The 17,312-nt window shown below is 41.9% G+C and overlaps 1 protein-coding gene across 4 annotated transcripts in view; it reads right to left on the reverse strand.

The window, feature by feature from the left end:
- Positions 1-9,820, reverse strand: part of BUB1 (BUB1 mitotic checkpoint serine/threonine kinase) — a 41,576-nt gene extending 31,756 nt beyond the window's left edge. For 2 of the 4 annotated variants that reach the window (XM_022599251.2, XM_089922785.1), the window contains exons 1-8: positions 9,589-9,820; positions 6,421-6,480; positions 6,197-6,335; positions 5,177-5,373; positions 2,713-2,756; positions 1,917-2,017; positions 375-427; positions 98-282 (exon numbers count right to left, since the gene is read on the reverse strand). In XM_022599251.2, coding sequence (XP_022454959.2) covers positions 98-282; positions 375-427; positions 1,917-2,017; positions 2,713-2,756; positions 5,177-5,373; positions 6,197-6,335; positions 6,421-6,480; positions 9,589-9,734 — 925 coding nt within the window. In that variant the 5' untranslated portion in view covers positions 9,735-9,820. Of the gene's footprint in view, positions 1-97; positions 283-374; positions 428-1,916; positions 2,018-2,712; positions 2,757-5,176; positions 5,374-6,196; positions 6,336-6,420; positions 6,481-7,258; positions 8,558-9,588 lie in introns of those variants that run through there. The other 2 variants (XM_089922787.1, XM_089922786.1) reach the window with 2 other exon arrangements.
- Between the last annotated feature and the right edge of the window lie 7,492 nt (positions 9,821-17,312).

The raw sequence follows: 17,312 nt of genomic DNA on the forward strand, positions 1-17,312 counted from the left end.
TTTCAGTATAGTCAATTATCTGCTAAAATGTAATTACTCAGAGATGAGAATTATATTAAGTGACCTAAGATAGCTCAGACTGTAAGACTGCAAGTACCCCATTGTTCATGCTTTCTCCGTTGATTGTATTTCTGGGCTCTCAGCTCTTCAAAGGAAAACTCTGACTCTCCACGAATAAGCTTCTCCTTGCAATACATGACAACCTGCTGCACATCAGCTTTGGCTGCCACAGGTGGGTGTGCAGAATATCCTGATTTAGAAATCATGATCACCCTTTGTTCCCTAAAATGGGGAAAATACATTATTTACAACAGTGTACTGAAGCAGCTCTTGAAGGAAACTAAGTAATAGATGAATGTACTGATTGTACTTGCATATTCGACTCTTTATCACAAGCTGAAGATGTTACTCCAGAAAGTTCTGAACCCTAGAAAGACAGAAAAGAAACACAAGCACTCACTTATCTGGAAAGAATCTATCATCCAAATTACTTCACAAAACAATATGAAAACACTTGAGGGGCGTCTCTGAATCATCGAGTAGATTTGTATATGTTCTTTCAAGTTACAATTAATATCTGAAGCCTAGGTTTGCATTATTACTTTTATGATAACTTTTGCAACTAGAGTCCGATAAGAAAGCGATTTTAAAATATCTGCTTGGTAGTCGAGAAGGGCACTTACTTCCCTTTGATACATAGTCCAGGAGCTGAGCCGCATCACCTATGTGTAATGAGTTTAACATTCCAAATAGCTACATTTAAAAAAAAAAAAATCATTAAAATTTTCTTCTGGTACTATTCTATGTTGAGGAGTCTCCAATGCTAGCATTCATTCACTAGACAAGTATTTACTGAACATCTCATACGTGACATGTCCTGAGCTAGGTCCTGGGAAGTGACTGTAAACAAGACCCAACTCTGCTGCCTAGAAACTTACAGTCGGGACAACAGGAAGCAATGAGACTGGCAAACATGAGTAGGATGTAAATTGGGATCATCTGAGTATCTGTCGAAGTTGGAAATTCATATTCTACATCAGGAATGTGCTACATTAATAAAACCTGCACATGTGTACTACGAACAGAGGCATTTCCATGGGATTTAGCTTAAAGGAGGTCCTTAGCAAACTTTGAAAGAGCAACAGTACTATGAAGAGGAAAGATGCTGGGAAGCAAGGAAAGAGCATTTTCACATGCTAATAAGCCATCAGGGCAGAAGAGCCACCTCGCCCCACTGCAATGGCAGGGAAAGGTGAAGTTATTTATTGGTTGGTGGCAGAAATGGACAGACATCATCTGATGGCTTCTGTTGTTTCACTGAAATAGTATTTTTGCCAGTTCCTGAGGAAGGGGTTGGAGGTAGTCAGGTCCCAAGTTTGAGGAGAGTAAAAAGAAGTGTAAAATCATTATAATTTGGCATTAGAGAGTAAAATGGGAAACATAAGTGATATGTAAAACATAAAAAGTGAACTGGGAAATTGGAAGCATAATTGCTGGGGAGTAGTAAAGCCCTGGCTGAGGTTATAGTTCGAAGCCAGGAGTGTTTTAGGTGGGTTCAGATGCCTCCACGTGGGTGTGACCCATGGTAGGGAATCCCGGGCCTGTGCAAGGGAGCCCCGCAGAACAAAGGAGGAGAGGCTGCTGGGAGGAGGCGAAGACAGGAGGTCGTGGAGCCCGGTTCCCTAGGTCAGACAATGCAGGAAGTTATGATCAGCGAGTTATTTTAAATTTAATATTTGAGGTGAGCCGTGGTGGAGGATGACAGGCCCGGAAATGTGCCACAGGCACAGGTGGCTGACATGGAGGTTAGAGTCTTGGGAGACAAGGTCAAAGAAATGAGATGCCCAAGGAAGGCAGCTGGATGACCGTTCCGTACCCTTCCCAGTTCCCACACGAACTACAATCATTATTATTACCTGATTCTTAGAAATGCAGGCTGAGTTATTTCCTGGATTGGATTTTAATGTTACCAGTTGGTTTAAAATCTGAGCATTATTCAGAGGTTCTGAGGTTCTTGCTATGAGGGGAAAAAGATGAAATAAAAAGAAATAAGGGTAAAACCATATTAAATAAAATTATTACAAATACATTCCCTTGATCTTTCAATAAGTAGCATTAAAAAATAAACTCATTTACACTGTCTCAGAAAATGCAACTAAAATACTTTATAAATAAGAGAAATATGGTAGAGATAGCTTTCTAATCAATTCAAAATGCCCAAGAAAGTCCCTGAAAGACATGTAAACTCTAGTTATTTTAAACAATAGGATAGTCAATGATTAATGCTAGAACGTAATCTATTATTTCTAAAAAAAAACAAAACAAACTACATTTCTTTAAAAGTTGCATTAAACACATTTGATTCAATTCAGAACAGATTCACTTCAGAGTAGGTATTGTCCTCTATGTGGGGCAATTTTTATTTTTATTTTTTAAAAACCCTAAAAATACAATGAAATCACCAAGCTTGTGTGTGTGTGTGTGTGTGTGTGTGTGTGTGTGTTGGAGGGGGGTTCCTTTTAAAGTGCTATGACAGAGCCCCTGCTCTGCTATTTATCAGGCATTATTATTATCATAGCACCACCCCTGTTATCTAAGATAATATAATCAAGAAATAGTGGATGGATTTGTTTTTGAAGGAAAACAAAAAAAAGGTAGGGAAAATCAGACTAAATTATCAACGTCTTGGACATTTTAGAAAGCATTATTTACCTTGAGTTGGCAAATGGGTTTCGGTGAGGCGTGTCTGAAACAACCTAAAAGACAGCAATAAAGGCATCAGTATAGATTATAAATTACAGTTCAATATATATTATATTAAAGTGAAAACTAGGGACTTCCCTGGTGGTACAGTGGTTAAGAATCTGCCTACCAATGCAGGGGACATGGGTTCGAGCCCTGGTCCGGGAAGATCCCACATGCCATGGAGCAACTAAGCCCGTGCACCACAACTACTGAGCCCACGTGCCACGGCTACGAAGCTCGTGCGCCTAGAGCCTGTGTTCCACAACAAGAGAGGCCACCGCAACGAAGAGTAGCCCCTGCTCGCCGCAACTAGAGAAAGCCTGCGCACAGCAATGAAGACCCAAAGCAGCCAAAAAAAAAAAAATTAATTAAAAAAAAAAGTGAAAACTAAACATGATAGGCAGCTTACTATAAGCTAGTAAAGACTGAGGTTAAGAGAGAATGTAAAGCTCAATTTTAGAGTTGCTTCAAAATTAAAAAAAAAAAATTCTGGGATTGTCTTCATACCCAATACACTTAATATTAGAAAAATTCCTCTTTTTGCCTTGTTTATATTAGTATTTCTTAAATTCATATAACAAACATACCCTCCTTCTGAGGGTATCAAGTATGTACATGTTACAACATGGGGTGTTTGAACTCTCTATTTTAGGCATTCTCTACATCTGGAACATATGAAAAGTATAATGGTTTGAAGAAAGATGTTAAAGTACAAAACTATTTTAAAAAGCAGATATATTACTGTTCATGCTGTGAGGACTTCTTAAACATGTCATTTCATGCATCTTTGCATGTTAATCAACCTATCAAGTAATATGCAACCTCCAAGCTCGACATTTTTGGGTGATATGAGGAGGGGTGCATAGTATGAAGAGACTGAGAGATGTACAACCAAATGCAGACAAATGCCAATGTTGTTTGACTCAATTCAAACAAACCAATGGTTTAAAAAAAAGGCAAAAAACAAAAACATTTTACATAATGAAGAATACCTGAAAATTAGATGATATTAAGGAATTACTATTCATTTTGTTAGGTATGAAAATGATGTAAGGTTCTGTAAGAAATCACCTTTTTGAGATGTTTATGGAAGTGTTTAGGGTAAAATATTTTGCTGTTTTGGATCTGCTTTAAATCCTTCAGCACAGGGACTTCCCTGGTGGCGCAGTGGTTAGCAGGTGATGCAGGTTCGAGCCCTGGTCCGGGAAGATTCCACATGCCACGGAGCAACTAAGCCCATGCGCCACAACTACTGAGCCTGCACTCTAGAGCCTGCGTGCCTAGAGCCTGTGTTCCGCAACAAGAGAAGCCACCGCAATGAGAAGCCTGCACACCGCAACAAATAGAAAGCCGGCGTGCAGCAACAAAGACCCAATGCAGCAAAAAGTATATAAATAAATAAATTAATTAAAAAAAAATCCTTCAGCACAGTGTGATCAAATATTAATAATTAAAAGCAAGTGATAAGTAAATGCAGGTTCATTATATTAACTTTTCTTTTTTTAACACATACTTGAAAATTCTCATAATAAAGTTTAAAAAGAGCATGCGCACTGGAGCAAAGTTGAAAACAATGAGTGTATTAAGAGCCAGCAAGGGGTGCAGGGAGACAAGCTGTCTCTATGCTGCTAGACAGAGACAGCAGAAACCTGTACCACCTTTTGAGAAGGGAATTTGGTTACATGTACCACAAGCCTGAACACTCTTCATACACCCTTTGACTCCACAGTTTCAATTCTGAGAATCTATCAGAAGGAACTAGATAATAATAGGAAATACATTAGGAAATACTTTTATGATGAAGAAAAAAGACCTTGACACAGGGCTGCATATGTACATAAAAAACACCTGCAATCCTATTACAAGCGGAGAAAAAAATGCGAATTAAAATTGATGGGTTTCCTCTGCTTCTTTAGTTTTCTGTATTAGGGTATATATAAATAACACCCTAAATGAGGTGTATTTAATCACTGAAAAAGTCAAAAATTGTGAAAAACAAAGTTATTCATTATGTTGTTATTTATAAAAATCAAAATGTTGGAAACAACTTTAATGTTCCATTGGAGAACAATTAAATTATGACATAGCTCTGCGACAGACTTCACAACCACTTTATAAGTAGTATAAAAGTGCATAATTTCTTAAGAGCAGTATAAAGCTCAGTACATACAATCAGACATACAGTACGGTCTACTGTAAAAATACACAGACACTAAGGCACACACATAGGCATCGGAAAAGATATTGGAAGGAAGTGCACAAAAATGTTAACAGTAATATTTCTGGGCAGCTTTTCTACTATTCTATACATCCACATTTTCCCCAATGAGAAGGGTTTCCCTGTACAAACAGATAACAATAAAAATCTTTTAAGAGCAAACATTGCATTTCAAGGTAGGAGACACTGCGTGGAGTTTTATTTTCAAACTACCTGTACTGTTGCTGCAGCAGCTCTCTAGGTTCGGCCTCGTTCTGAATTCCTCTCCGAAAAACGGCGCTGGCGTGCTGCCGCTCCCCCTGGCCTTCCAGATGCCCAGCCCAGGCTACGTACAGAGGAGCTGACAGGGTCCCAATCCCATGGTTGTACAGAAACTCGAAAAACTGAGGAAGGTCACTGATGTACTCAGCCTGCAGAAATCCAAAGCAGACAGACATGAGAACGAAGGCACTGCCAGTCTCAGTGCGGCCGAGTCCAGCCAGCCCTCAGCGTGCGTCTTCCTGGAGGCTTCAGGATGTACTGTGCAGGGGAAGGCCTGTGTGGTCCTCTGATGGCAAGCCTCAAAGTTAAGCTCGTTCCTTTCCTTGACATTCAATGTCCCCAGATAACCCACATTATTTCCCAAGACAGCAGGTTCTGTAACGTAGCATATAAAGTTATACTTGCTCAAGCTCCACAGGCTTCCTCTAATCCTCATATTTTGAAACTTAGTGAACAAATCCCTGTTTACTTTATCTATTCCATTCATGATTTTATTACTAGAAATCACGCCCCCAAGCCTTTATTTCAAGATTGAAGAGACCCAGCCTAACCTGAGGCGGCCTTCTTCTTTTAGTACTAAATTTCATTTCTGAGAGTTAATATTTTCTTAATTATTCACAATGAATTTAATTTACTCCCAGGAACTCACTGGGAGTACCTGCTTATCTCTCCTTCCCCAAGCATGCTTCTCATCCAATGAACCTTCTTTTAATCTAATGGTTTCTACCTTGTGTTGTCACATTTCAGACTTGATACACAGAGAAGAAGGATTTTAAAATTAAATCACTGATTCCACAGTACAGAAGCCAAAAGGTTGTAAAATACGTGTCTCTGGCCATACAACTTAAAAAAAATTTATGAAACATAAGGTATCAGAATAAAAGACAGTCTAAAATGATCTTCAAATCTGGGGTAAAAAACAAAAGGACAACATGACTAGAGATGTGATTATACATCTGAAAGTATACTTACAAATTTTAAACAATAATTGATGAACCTTGGGTCATTGTGGTATCTCTTCTTATCTAAAAATTCCTTCATTAGATGCTCTAATAAAGTTGTCAAATATTCTTTATTCTCAGGAAAATTCTCTTCTACCCATCGCATGTAACTAGAAAAAATACGGATAACATTAATTTTTCAGGGCAGCACATATAGTTTGTTTACAGAAAAAAATAAATAAACGAAATGCTAACCTTTCCCATTCACCAAGTGGGTCATCGCCCTTGTAGCTCTGCATATGGGCTTCAAACATTCTAGAGCAGAGAAAAATATGTACATGGGATTATTAGGAATACTTCCTAAAAGATATATTTTATATTTATCACTTATACACCTTAAAATAGAAATCTTAAATATCAATTCAAATGCTATAATAAAAATGAAAACAGCATTCCCTCAGAAGTCAGAACACTCAGAAGCAGTCAGTGTTTCTTCAGAAGAAAGTAAGACGCAAGGCCCCTGAGGTAGCCTTATAAAGAAGCAGCTAAAAGAAGGTCCCCAGGTCTATCCCCAGGAGTCTCCTTCTCCTCTCACTGATTCCCGATGTCACTACCACCACCATGAGGGGCAGCACCCAGAAGTTTGCTGCCCCTCCTCCTAATGTTGGGACCCAGGCATGGCACTGCCTCAGACCCCTCCCCTTGCTGCTCAGGAGCTTGGCTGGAAGACTTGAAGAGGGCTTGGGAAGGGTGCGCGACAGCCCAGGGTCCCACCGATCAGGGCTTCCAGATCCAGTTTGCTTTCTGGGCCTCAGTGGAACACAACGTCCCTGAGGAAGAACACACAATGGCAATGCTCAGAAGTCAGTGGCTATGGCTCCCTGAGAACTCTGCTTGGCCCGACCTCTGTGTACCCAACCACAGCTTAAAAAAAAAACAACCAAGCACAGCAAAGTTCTCCAGGGGCCCCCAGGTGCTAGTGCGGTAAACAAACAAACAAACCAAAACTGTAAAGTATTGTCAGGTGACATGAAGCACATAGGAAAAAACCCTCAAAAGATGAGAGAAGGGGTAAGAATGTGACGGGACTTACTGTTTTCAGGTAGGGTGGTCAGGGAAAGAAAGCCTGCCTCTCTGAGGGGGTGACACTTGATCGGTGCCAGGGATCCAAGCAGCTATGTAAGTACGTGGAGCTAGGAGAAGGGTGGGGATGACAAGATCTAATTTGCATTTTAAAATGTGCATCTGTCTCTCCAAGTGAAGAAGCGGGTGGGGGATGAGAATAGAAGCCAGAAACCAGTTAGGAAGCTACTGCAGAGCCCTAGTGACAGGGTGGACCATGGTGGGAACAGTGTGGAATTTGGGTGTTTTGGAGAAAGAAACAATGAGACTTGCTGATGGGATTGCACACTGGGTAAGAGACAGTCAAGCTAAGGAACACTCCTAGGTTTCTATCAGAGACGCTACATGACATTTGTTACATGACTTTTTTCGGGGGTAGGGAAAAAAGGGTTGAAAGTAATACTTTCTTCTAGCTCTTGTACCTCAAGATACAGATGAAATCAATGTTTCTTATGACTCAAAATCCATAAGCCACAAAAGAAAAGCTAGATGAAGTCAACTATATATAAATTAAAAGCTTCTATATGTCAAATAAAATAAAACACGAAGCAGAGTCAAAAGAGAAATGATAAACTGGGATAACCAAACAGAGCTTCTAGAAGTTGGGGGGAAAAAAACCAAACCCAACCCAATTTAAGAAATGAACAAAAGGTATTCCACAGAAAAATACTCAACCTCTCTCATAAGAGAAATTCACCTCATTGAGATACAACTTCTCACCCACCAGATTGCAACAATGTGACAAGTGTAGAGGGGAAGCAAAGGAAACAGGCACTCTTACAATTTGCTTGCAGGTGGGAGTGTACACAGTCCCTGCCACCGCAATTGGTAATAAGATCTACCAAAATTCCACATGGATTTACTTTTGATCTAGCAAACCCACTTCTGGGAATCTAGAGGACAGATATAGGCAAAATGTCACGTGTACAGGATTTTTCACTGCGGCACTATTTGTAATAGCAAAATATTGTCCACAACCCAAGTCTCCATCAACGGGGGACTTTTTAGATCAATTGTGGTCCATGAAATATCATGTAGTTGTAAAAAAGAAGGAGAAAAGAATCTATGGATTGATAGAGTGAAATCTCCAAGGACAGTGTTAAGCAAAAAAAGCAGTGTGTACACTCTGTTACATTTTATGTGCAATAAAGGCAGGAATTGTACACACGTGTACATATATGTATATAGATATGTTCATATGTTATTATAATATAAATATTTATATTTGCAAAATAAATATAAAAATAAACTAGAAACATGGTTACATATGAGGGAGTGGGAGAGCAGTCAAGTATAGAGCGCAGTGAACAGTTTTCTAAATCTTTTTTTAACCATGTAAATGTAGTACTTATTTTTAAAAGCTAAAAAGTCAAAATAAGGTCGGAAATACCTGATTTCTTTTTTAAAATGGGGGAAAACGAGCCTCTAATATCGAAATCCTTTGCAGGCTGGGCTAAAGAAAAAGTCTTAAGGCAAACAAATTTTTGTTTTGACAGCACTTAACCACCTGAGTCTTCGGATCCCCAGAGAGTTAAGATTACCTTGGTACTGATAAAACTAACCAGTTTTATACTTCCTGTCGCATATGGTTTAAGTGTTTTAAATACTTTTGAAACAGTCTGGATAAATCACCTAAGTCATACAAATAAAAAGCAAAGGCGTAGGAATTTTAAAAATTGTTAGCAGGTTGACATAAATGATGATAAACATAAGGGAACATTTTTCCCCTTAAAGTGCGCGTTATTCAAAGACTTCTAAAAACTGACTGTGGGATTAGGGGTTAAAGCAATTTTAAGTTCTCTCTCTTTCGCAGAATTTTAAAATGAGTGGCTTTGAAAGTTTCTCATGAAACCTAAAGGTAAGTTTTAGTTTTTTGTTGGGTTAGACGTTTTACTTCCACAGCGGCAATCTGCCCAGAGCGGATTCCTTACAAAGAATCAAGGAGCGCTGAGGGCCTCAGGAACCCTCCAAATCCCCCCAAACTGCCACTCCGGCCGCAGCTCGGCCTCAGGGCCCGGGTCTCGGCATAGAGTCCCGGCTACACGGTGCGCGGTCCTTTCCACGGCTCCCTAGTGGCCCACAGCCCACCTGGGATGGGGTAGGGCTGGGTGGCGTGACGGTGGGAGGGGACAAACTCCGGAGCCAAGGAAAGGGGTTGGGAAGGGCAAAGGGAGGCAGGTCTGGGGTGGCGGGCCGGGGACCTGCAGACCACTAGGCCCGAACCCAGGTACCCAAGCCCCCTGGCTGCCGGCAGCTGGGGATCACGCCCCCGCCCCTCCCCTCCCACAGACCCACACTTACTGAAAAACATTTTCCGGGTTATCCATGGCTAGAGGACGCGAGCCAGCAGCAACCCCACCTGCGCCGCCAGCGAGGAGCCGCCGCCGATTCGAATCTCCCGCGCAGCCGCAGTCACCACGCCGAGCGTTTGCAAGGCGCCTGACCATTGGCGTCAGCTGCAGATGGGCTGGCCAATCGCCGGGGCCGTTGCCAGGAGACCAAGCGCCGCCTCCATCCCGCGCGCCGGCCTCTCCTTTCACTTCCCGCAGCCATGTTGAACCGAAAGCTCGCGGGGTCTTGAGCGGGGGCTGGGATTCCGGGTACGGCGTGGTGAGGGCGCCCTAGGTTGGCTCAGGAGTAGGGAATGGGTTTTTTTTCCTTAGCTGTCCAAGCTGCAACTGGCTTACATGGTTTCACGGTTAAAGCATCATCCCAGGGAAGGTATCGTAGGAGAAAAAAAACTAACTTGAGGTTCCTGAGGTGGAAAAAATTGTGCCTCGGCCCTTGGGTCCGGAGAGTCGTGCCTCTTCCATCCTTTACTTAAATAACTAAACCAGAATCGTTATGTCTGGTTTATGGAAAAAAGAAAATTAATCCCGTTTGTAGAGTCGAGACTTGTTTGAGGTCGCAGAGTCCTGGGGGAAATGCCTGTTTCTGGCTTAAGAGGTAGGCAGGTGGGGTGAAAACGGAACCCCGCCGAGTGGCACACTTCCCGGTTTCCCGCAGTTTTCTGTTCCGCGTCCTTGCTGTAAGGAAAGAACCTAGATGCTGAAGCCCGTGAAATTTTGGTTCCAGACCCTAAAATGCTGTGGCAGAGAGCTAGGGAGTGAGTCATCAAAAGCCCAGGGAAGAGCCTAAGTGGGTTTTAGCTTAGTGCCTATAACGTGAGGGCACGTCGGTAGGCACTTCAGGGTTAGTTATGTAAATTATATTGATACATGGCAAATGAAAGCGATGGGTTGGTACCCTTGGAGACCTCCAGGCTTGATTTAACTGATCTGAAAGGCTGTGTGGACAGAGTAAATGAGGGCTCAAGGGACTGGGAGTTGTTCCTGAATCCAACTGGTAATTAAAGAACGGAAGTTTGGATAGCGTATAGAATGGCGGCCGGAAAGTTTTCATCATCTTCCACGGAACTAGAAGCTCTGGAGACCAAGGACTTACGGATTCGAAAACCAAAAATGAAGAGACCTCTTTGTCACGGAGTCCAGATGTCTAAGAAGACATATGTAATACGCTGATGCTTCCTACCTGAGAGTGAGTTGGAAAACAGTCAGCCTAATCTTCTCTGCCCCTTGGTCTTTTAGTAACTTCCCATTCTACTTCTCAAGGTTCTTTCAAGAGCCACTTGACAATGCAAGTAAAATATAAAGAGCTATTCATGTGATTACCTTCCTTTTAGAGAAGCTGTGTGGATATTTTGCTCCCTTAGGGGCCTTAAGTTAAATACCTTCTAAAAAAAAAAATTAGCTGCTTTTGGAAATCCTGATGCCCTCTGAGTCCAGAATTTCTTTCAGGGCATTGATTAATTAATTTGGATCTACACAAGTATCCAGTTTGTGGGGCTGTTAACTCAGAGGGTGCTCACTCTGGGGTCTTGAGGCAAGTTTAGGTTCTGCTAACCATTGTAGGAATTAACACATTTTTAGGTCTTCAGCTTGTCTGATAGCACCTCAATCAGTCAACAATCAGGAAACGTTGATTGGGCATCCACTGCTATTGGATTTATACCTAATTACAACCTTATCTTACTGAAACAGATCCTGTCCTTAAGAAACTAGTGGTATTATCTGGGAGATGGAGATACAGACATAGAAAATATTAATTGCTAAATTAATGTGTATTAAGTGCTAAATTAATACACATGATTTAGCCTATCTGCTAGGGGAGTCCATAGGAGGGAGGGGATGTGGGGCCTGTCTGCTGTCTGTCAGAGAAAGCTTCATGGGGCAAGGGGGGCTTAACTTTTGACTTGGGCCTTAACAGGGGGTGCAGGGGGTGCTGGTGGATCTGGATTGGGGAGAGCCTGGGGAGGACATTCCTGATGTAAATCAGGGTTACTGAAGAAACTCACCCTTGAGGACTCCTGCTAATGAGCAGTGGAGATTCTTTTTGAAAGACTGGTTTAATAGTTTGATATCTAATCTTAAATGTTAGATTAAGGAGTTTGTACTTGATCTTGATAGTAAACTGGGCCTTTTGGGAACAAATAGCACCGTGGTTATAGGACCTTACGTTAATTATACTTACCTCTACCCTGTTTTCCAGAAGCGGCAGAGATTGTCTGCCCTCCTTCCTTACTACTTGCTAGGAGCTTCTTTCCCACCAGGCTTGTTTGTAGAGTAGGGTAAAGTATTGTGGATGCCTCTTCCACACTGCCCCTTGAAAAGGTCACAATGATCCCCTATAAAGCCCTGATGCCAATCACTGTGGGCATATGTAGGAGTAACAGAAGTAAGTACTAGGGTTGTCAGCAGTTATTAGAATCTGATGTGTTTCTAGGAATAATTTCCTGGCTTACTCAATGCCTTCCCTTTGTCCTTAACTATGGACGCCCCTCTCTGCCATTATTCTTATTCTGAGGGGCAATTACAATGACCCTCCCACACAATGGGTTCTTCGTAATGTCCCTATTAGGTTAATGGACCCTGTTCCCAATAAATCGGGATTTACTGGGGACAGGGGAAGGGAGGGGTGGGTAGCAGAGGCAGAGAACAATAATTTGCAGACTTTAAACTGGTATTGGAGGCAGAGGGAATGGAAGAAGGTAAAGTAGGGAATCAGATCTCAAGGAGGGAGAGTTCTCAGAACACAGTGATGTCTTCAGTATGTAAGGAAAAGAAAAGAAAGATGATTTCGTGGCCTAGAAGAATTGACAGAAACAGCCATTGAAGCTGGCAAGGCTGATGCTTGTTTTCAGATGTGTTGAGTTGGAGAGGTAACCAGGCGTTGGACCTTCCTCCTGGGCACCGTGGAAGGAAGGGAGAGACAGGTCAGGTTGAAAGGCTTCAGGAGCTTCTTACTGAGGGAAGTTTCATGTGCTGTTTCCTAAGCCTAGAATGATTGTTTTCTTCTAAGAGCTTCACATTACCTCTACATGTCAGGAATAAAGGAAGAACTTCCAAATAGTTTGATGAAGAAATAGTTTGATACTTTGATGAAGCAAATCTATAAACCCCCCAATGCTGGCAGTTTACATAAATCAATAGAAGCAGAAAATACCCAAAGGCTCGCAAATATGTTGCCCATTAAAAAAAAAAATCACTAATTGGAAGCTTGTGCCACCGACAGCACTTCACATTTCATCTGCTGTGACTCTTATCTTCTTTAATCTTCTCCCTCTACCCTTTTTTCTCAGATTTGTGTTGAGAGTGTAGTGATTGCCCTGGAATATCTGAAAATCTGTTGAATAATAATCCTTGCTTCAATGATCTAGCCCTCCCTTTAATTTTTGGCATTGCTGTTGCCTTGGTGAATCTGTTATCTTCCCAAACCCACCCCAGAATGTGCGGGGGGAGGCTTGTTTTGATCTGGGTGGGAGTAAATGGTCCACCTGTGTCTAAGTTTGCCTTTCCTGCTTCTGAGGCAGAAATGTGCAGTTACAAGTCTCTCTTCTTTTAAAACTCTAATTTACTTTACCTGCTTGCTAATTTCAATATTAAATGTCCATTTCTGTCAAATGACTAATAGATTCTCTAAGTTATAGGAAGGCCAGTGAGTATTTTTATTCATATTTGGGCTTTCAGTGACTTGTTATTCCAGAATCATAATTTCCAGACTTATTGGAGAAGGAAAACCAGGCCACGTCAGGGGACATGAGCTCCAACCTTGACTTTCCCAAGAAGCAGATAATGGGCAAATGACTTAAACTCTTAATCTGGGTGTCAGTTTCCTGATCTGTAAAATGAAAAAAGAAATTTGCCTCCTTGTCTTCATAATGTTTCTCTGAATTCCACTCTCCTGTAGCCTCAGAAGGTTCTCCACTCAATTTCTTGGGTTGTCACATGATATCAAAGTTAGAGCTCTGTTTAGAAAAGTGATTATTTTTCTCTAGGTACTGCCTGTTTGACAGATGCAAACAATCACAGATACACATATATCTTCCTTCCACTGGGAAATTTAAAAGAATTTAGAATAGCAGTATTAGATATGTTGCTGAAACATCATGTAAGATTAGAGATTTATGGGCTTCCCTGGTGGTGCAGTGGTTGAGAGTTCGCCTGCTAATGCAGGAGACACGGGTTTGTGCCCTGGTCCGGGAAGATCCCACATGTTGCGGAGCGGCTGGGCCTGTGAGCCATGGCCGCTGAGCCTGCGCATCCGGAGCCTGTGCTCCGCAACGGGAGAGACCGCAACAGTGAGAGGCCCGCGTACTGCAAAAAAAAAAAAAAAAAAAAAAAAGATTAGGGATTTATAATTAAAATAGTTACAGAAAGCTGACAAGTGATTTAAGGGGTTATAAAGTATTGACATTAAGAATAAAGTTGATATGAAGAAAGGAAAAAATAAAGCCCATCTGAAATGTTTTTCATCTGAGAGTGTTTGGTGACTTCAGAAGATGCCTGTGTGGTCAAAACCCAGAATATACTCTTGTATCATTGCAGCCTAGGAGAAAGAATGGGAATCCCAGCTTCCCGCCCCCATCAGCCTCCCCAAGAATCTTTAATAGAATGTTCAGTCCTATGTACTAGGCTGGTATTTGTTTAAAGGACCTAAGTGAAACCCAGATGTTATTTACATTTTGAGCCTGGTTCTAGAGACCAGAGATCCTGTTCCTTTCTCTATCCTATTCTTCCCTTATTAGAGGTCTCTCAGGTCTTCATAAGCTTAGTCTTGCATCCTGATAAATGACTGCTCGTATTCTCTCCAAACTGGCCTACCTTAGCTCTGTGCATCTCTTCGGAATTCATCCCTCTTGTCAGCTACAGAGTTCTTTCTTCAGCTTCTGTACGCGAACATTGGTTGTATCCTTCCATTGCTGTGTAAATTGTGCTGTCTTGAATTCTGGGGCAAGTTGTTCTCCTAAGACTTAGGAAACCAGATACAGCAAACTTTAGTCTTGGAATCAAAAGCATATATGAAACATATTACTTCCCTTCATCAAAGGTACTTTCCTAAATTTGTAGGACTCACTCCCCTTGATTTAGGCTTCTCCATCCCTAACTGAGTGGGATGACTTCTGTGATCAATGTCAGGTACTTAGGGCTGTTCTCCAGTTTCCCTCTGTCCCCCAGCATCTAAGATAGAACTTGTCTTCCTTTTCTCTTCACAGCTGCTGTCACCCATTCCGTCTTTCATGACTTACAAAATAAGATGGGTGAGAACAGTCACTTCAGATCCCACCATTTTTCCTTTGGATCCCTGAGAAATGGAGGCTTTTGTTTATTTTAAAGTTTACCCAAATGGATATGTTAAAAAACATTTTGTAGAGTTCAGAGATGTTGCCTGATCTGTATTTTCTGCCTTTTCCTTTACATGCTCTCATAAGTCTTTTCTTTCCTTTTTGCTGACTGATGGTGAATCAAACCTCATTCGTTTCCTCCACAAAAGAATCTTTTCATCTCTCTTTTTTAAAAATTTTTTTTCTGAATTTAATTTATTTTATTTTTGGCTGCACCACGTGGCTTGCAGGATCTTAGTTCCCTGACCAGGGATCGAACCTGTGTTCCCTGGAGAGGAAGCGTGGAGTCCTAACCCCTGGACTGCCAGGGAATTTCTTCCATCTCACTTTCAATAGAGAGATGACCTGTTAGGATGGACAACTATTAGATCATATAACAGGCCCCAGAACCAAAAGATTCTTAGACCAGACATATTGTTTTCTTATTTGAGAATTTATTTCAGAAGTGCTTACAGGGACTTCCCTGGTGGCACAGTGGTTAAGAATCCACCTGCCAATGCAGGGGACACGGGTTCGAGCCCTGGTCCAGGAAGATCCCACATGCCGCGGAGCAACTAAGCCTGTGTGCCACAACTACTGAGCCTGTGCTCTAGAGCCTGCGAGCCACAACTACTGAAACCCATGCGCCTAGAGCCTATGCTCCGCAACAAGAGAAGCCACTGCAATGAGACGCCCGCGCACTGCAACAAAGAATAACCCCTGCTCATCACAATTAGAGAAAGCCTGTGCGCAGCAATGAAGACCCAATGCAGCCGAAAATAAATAAATTAAAAAAAAAGTGCTTACAATGATTAACTCACATTTAGTTCTAAGTATAATAAATCACCCTTACTGGAAAAAATGAATAGTTGGAAAGTTTTACATTGAAAAATAGAATGTTGGGCAAAACTGCCATGTATTTGAAAAGATGTCTTCATTTCAAGGATTGGAGTGAAGGGGACTTGAATTGCCTTGTAGGAATTAGGGTTATGAGTAGAGTAGGTATAGCCTACAGAAAAGTTTTGTTGCTAAAATACCACCCTGAGTTTAATTAGAAGAAAGTAGTTCTGGCTTCTTGGGGAAAATCATTGCTCAAAAAAGTGTCAGGCTTTTAGGAAAAAGTACACCATCATCAGGCCCTGGCCGGCTTTATCTTAAAGGTAGCAGTCTGGCCATATAGGCAGTGACAGCTGACCACACCTCTGTTGAGTGATGATGGACCAACCCTTCTCCTGGTTCTCATAGAAGGTGTTTTGTTTCCACCTCAACTGGGTGTGCTGCAGTTCAACTTTGACACTAGCCACCTGGGAGTGAGTCAGAATCCACAGGTTTAAGGGCATGGTCCCCAACAAGATCATCCTTAGTTCAGACACCAGCCACAAGTTCCAGGGGTTCCCAGCTAGCCACACTTCCGATCCACTGGCTACAATTTCAGGGGTTCCCACAATCCCGTCCAGGTTTGGCAACTTACTGTAGTGACTCACAGAACTCAGGAAAGTGCTATGTGGATGATTATAACCTTATTATAAAGGATGCGCATAGGGCAAGGTGTGGGAGTGTCCTCAGTGTGGACCCTCTCCGTGGAGTCAGCGTGTGTTATTTCCCCGGCAAGTCTGTGTTCATCAGCCAGGAATCTCCACTGAGCTTCAGTGTCCAGAGTTTTTCCTGGTGTTTCATTATGTAAAAGCGACTGTTAATCATTGGGCACATGAGTGAACTCAGTCTCCGACCCCCCCTCCCCTTTCTTGATGTCAGGAGGTCTGACTGACGTTAGGACTCAAAGCCCCAACCTTTCTGCTGACCAGTCCCCATCCTGAGGCTATATAGGGACCCACCAGGTGTCATCTCATTAGTATAACAAAGACACTTGATCACTTAAGAAATTCCCAGTGTTTTTGAAGCTCTGTGCCAGGAACCCTGGTCAAAGACCAGACAGATTTCTTTTTATTATACCATGGAGGTGATCTGCATCTCTGAGCATAAGCTCGAGATTTCATTAGCATTAATAGCCTCTCTACCTTATAACATTATCTATGCTTTCAGGACAGCAGTCCTTTCCTCTTGTCAAGTTGCTAAGTCTTTAGTGTTCTTGATCAGATTGGATTGCTTCTGTCCCTTCAAAGAGCTGGGCACTTCCCAATCTAGAGAAAAGAGCTAAAATCAAGTTTCAAACTTGTTTATTTAAAAACATCAACTTCCGGGATAGTCCTGACCAATGTCTGTGTAGCTGAGCACTAATATAATTCTTGTCTGTGTATCAAAGTCTGAATGAGGTCCTTTTGTTTGTCTTTTAGGAAACAAAGGAGTGATGTGAGGGTACCATGAGTTACCTGGAGCCTAGTTTACCAGATGCTTAGTCTAGGCA

Source organism: Delphinapterus leucas, chromosome 13 (genome assembly GCF_059928025.1).
Source record: "Delphinapterus leucas isolate spDelLeu-1000000601 "Yukka" chromosome 13, BTC_Dleu_Yukka2, whole genome shotgun sequence".
In the NCBI taxonomy this organism is placed as follows: domain Eukaryota; kingdom Metazoa; phylum Chordata; class Mammalia; order Artiodactyla; family Monodontidae; genus Delphinapterus; species Delphinapterus leucas.